At 34.0% G+C, this 2,873-nt stretch overlaps 2 protein-coding genes across 2 annotated transcripts in view; both read right to left on the reverse strand.

The window, feature by feature from the left end:
- LOC117320877 overlaps positions 1-618 on the reverse strand; it is a gene marked incomplete in the record, with an annotated part of 18,936 nt that extends 18,318 nt beyond the window's left edge. Inside the window, 1 exon segment of the mRNA XM_033875360.1 lies at positions 1-618.
- The window catches only part of LOC117320878 (diamine acetyltransferase 2-like), a 30,489-nt gene extending 28,676 nt beyond the window's left edge, over positions 1-1,813 (reverse strand). The window contains exons 1-2 of the mRNA XM_033875361.1: positions 1,652-1,813; positions 1,108-1,159 (exon numbers count right to left, since the gene is read on the reverse strand). Of these exons, the coding sequence (XP_033731252.1) occupies positions 1,108-1,159; positions 1,652-1,717 (118 nt within the window). The 5' untranslated portion in view covers positions 1,718-1,813. The remainder of the gene's footprint in view (positions 1-1,107; positions 1,160-1,651) is intronic.
- Positions 1,814-2,873: the final 1,060 nt, after the last annotated feature.

Consider the following 2,873-nt stretch of genomic DNA (forward strand, 5'->3'; position numbering starts at 1 on the left):
GAACGCCAAAAGTCCAACAGGAATATCATTCGCAAAGGCTGGAGCAGCAGACATGATTGAATAACGAACGGTAATGACAAAACATACCTATATCCACGTTTATCATGTCAATTATGCACCCAGAAAAATGTTCGGTTAAGCCCGACCTGCTTTTCCTACTGCTAGTAAATTCTCTACTCATGTTTATTTTCAGACCTTATCCTTACGCAGCTTTGGAATAGGATAATCAGATATGTTCACTTACCTTTTACATCTTAAAACTTGCGCCGGTCTAAAGAGTTCTGAGGGTGCCTACATCCGGTTATGTATTACCAACGAAAAAATCGAGGTGTTCCGATGACAGAAAAAAAGGCGCGAATAAAGTGGGGGGAGTGGAGGAACTTGGTGTGATTTGCGACGTCGTCCGCTTTTTTTGATTGGGTGTCCGCTGGTCCGAAATTTGCGAGGTGCAAAAATAAAAATAGCTTGCTTGACGTCATTTTGGCCGAATCTAACGATTGGAGTGTTGATTTTGTGCGTTGCACCTCAGAAGTCGAAAAATCCGCACAACTACCAGACATACGTGCAATCCACCCCACAAGTATATCTGAGTGAGTGCGGACGGACGGACAATGGACGGACAACGGACGGACGACGGACGGACAACGGACGGACGACGGACGGACAACGGACGGACGACGGACGGACGACGGACGCCACGGTATATCACCTTCGGACCAGGTGAGCTAATAAAGTCATTATCCGTAAAATAATGCCTGTTATAACATAAAGTCTCTATGTGTAAAATAATGCATGTTTTAACATTAAGTTGTTATCTGTCAAATAATGCTTGTTATAACATAAAGTCATTATCCGTAAAATAAAGTGTCAAAAGTCATTATCTGTAAAATAATGCTTGTTTTAATATAAAGTCATTATCTGTAAAATAATGCGTGTACCTTTAAGCCATGATCTCTAAAATAAAGCTCGCAATGAACAGTATCAACTACATTTAAACGATCAAGCTGTAGACAAAACAGATAATCTGTTTCAACTTGTGTGCATGTAACCTATGTATACACTCGAAAAGTTATTTAATGAGCAGTAATGCTGAAAAATAGAACCTACTCCCCACTGTCATCTTCACTTGTTCCGGCATTTTTTCGAATTCTGCTAACTCCTGAAACAAATAAAATAGAGAATTACATTGGCCCAGCTCATAAATATCTACCTGTTGATATAATATCTTATTCTATAAGTTATGTTTTGTGACTTCAGAATTTGGACTTAAAGTATTTATTTTAATATAATGATAACATATTTAATGTATGACACGTTTTATGTAAATGTACGTAGTATTTATTTGCTTATTTCCTCAAATATTAATTTGAATAGATAAGGTATAACAAATGTCACTGACTTCACTGATCATAAGCTGAAGATAACTTCAGACATCAGAGAGAAAACTTATGAAGGTTTAATTAATGCATATACCTTATTTCTTTGCAAGAATAGATCTATGAATAAAATGGAGTAAAAATGTACATCGACGGATCATTATTTGTTCCGGCCCCTAAATCACCCGTCACATTTTTGTGTGAACACCGTATATACCTGTGAGAATCCATGATGTAATACAAACACGTGTGCTGTTTATTTCCAATTAACTTACCTGTATCAGCCGAAGGATCTCCTCACAATCACCCTGTACAGCTGGTCTGATGGTGTAATCCGCCATTTTATATGTCCAATGTTGATGTAATTATGTACTGACTTTTCTAACCAGTATGACCTACTTAAAGCCTGGATAATGTAGACCGATGTTACCGGTGACACTATTATCTATTTTCGGTACCGTTCAGTTAATGTCTAAACTATGATTCTTATCCTTAACCTCAATCTTACCCTGAGCGCCATTTCTTGGGTCATAGGTTTTATTTATTCTTATGAATAATTTTTTTTTTTTACATTTGACAGCTAATTAATGATTTTAAAACGTTATATTTGTGCACAGCTGCCGAGACATAACATAATATCATCACTGTTTATCAACACCGCTGAAGGTATACAAAACCCGCTTTTAGTCATGAAAGACACTTCCTTCAAAAAGTAATATGTTATATAGATTCATCATGATCTACAACCTTCCACCAAAGTACCATTATATATTTCTCATCTGGAAGCAGACAAGGTCAAATCCTCCATGCGAGACTAAGAATGGAATGTAGCTCCCTAAATAGCCACCTTTACTCGAAAGGCTTAGTTGATAGAAACTATAGGAAGTTCTTTGACATTTGTTTAAAGCCTGTTTTAATATGGAATACCAACTCAGGTAAAAAAAAACAGGGTCAATTCAGGTAAATCAGATATAGTTTTCTAAATTCAAATCACTATCATATAAATTATTTTACTAGAAATAATGAAATAACAATATTCTATCAATGAATATACACTGTATATAAGATAGATAAAATATCAAAATTTCACAGAACTATGCATAACTATATATTTTACTATTAATAATGACAATATAAGATTCAAATATATAGATAAAAATATAAAATTAGAAATCATTTTCAAAATTCAAAGCACTAATTATAGATATTGCTTTTAAGATGACAATATCTGTTGATGATGAACTTAACGTTAACTTTACGTTCGCCATTCCGTGTATGATAAACAAAACAATTACTCCTAACTAAACCTGAAATAGATACACACAAGAATATTGTTCTTCAATAACTCATGTATAAGAAATATTTCCAAACAATTATTTTCTGCAATTATCTGTTTTTACAATTTTACAATGTTTTTAGTTTCATAATATGTTTTATAAACTCACAATCAGGTTAATACACTTGTATGCTTTTTATGTTTTATTATTTTTTTTATCT

This window comes from Pecten maximus, unplaced genomic scaffold (genome assembly GCF_902652985.1).
Source record: "Pecten maximus unplaced genomic scaffold, xPecMax1.1, whole genome shotgun sequence".
In the NCBI taxonomy this organism is placed as follows: Eukaryota; Metazoa; Mollusca; class Bivalvia; order Pectinida; family Pectinidae; genus Pecten; species Pecten maximus.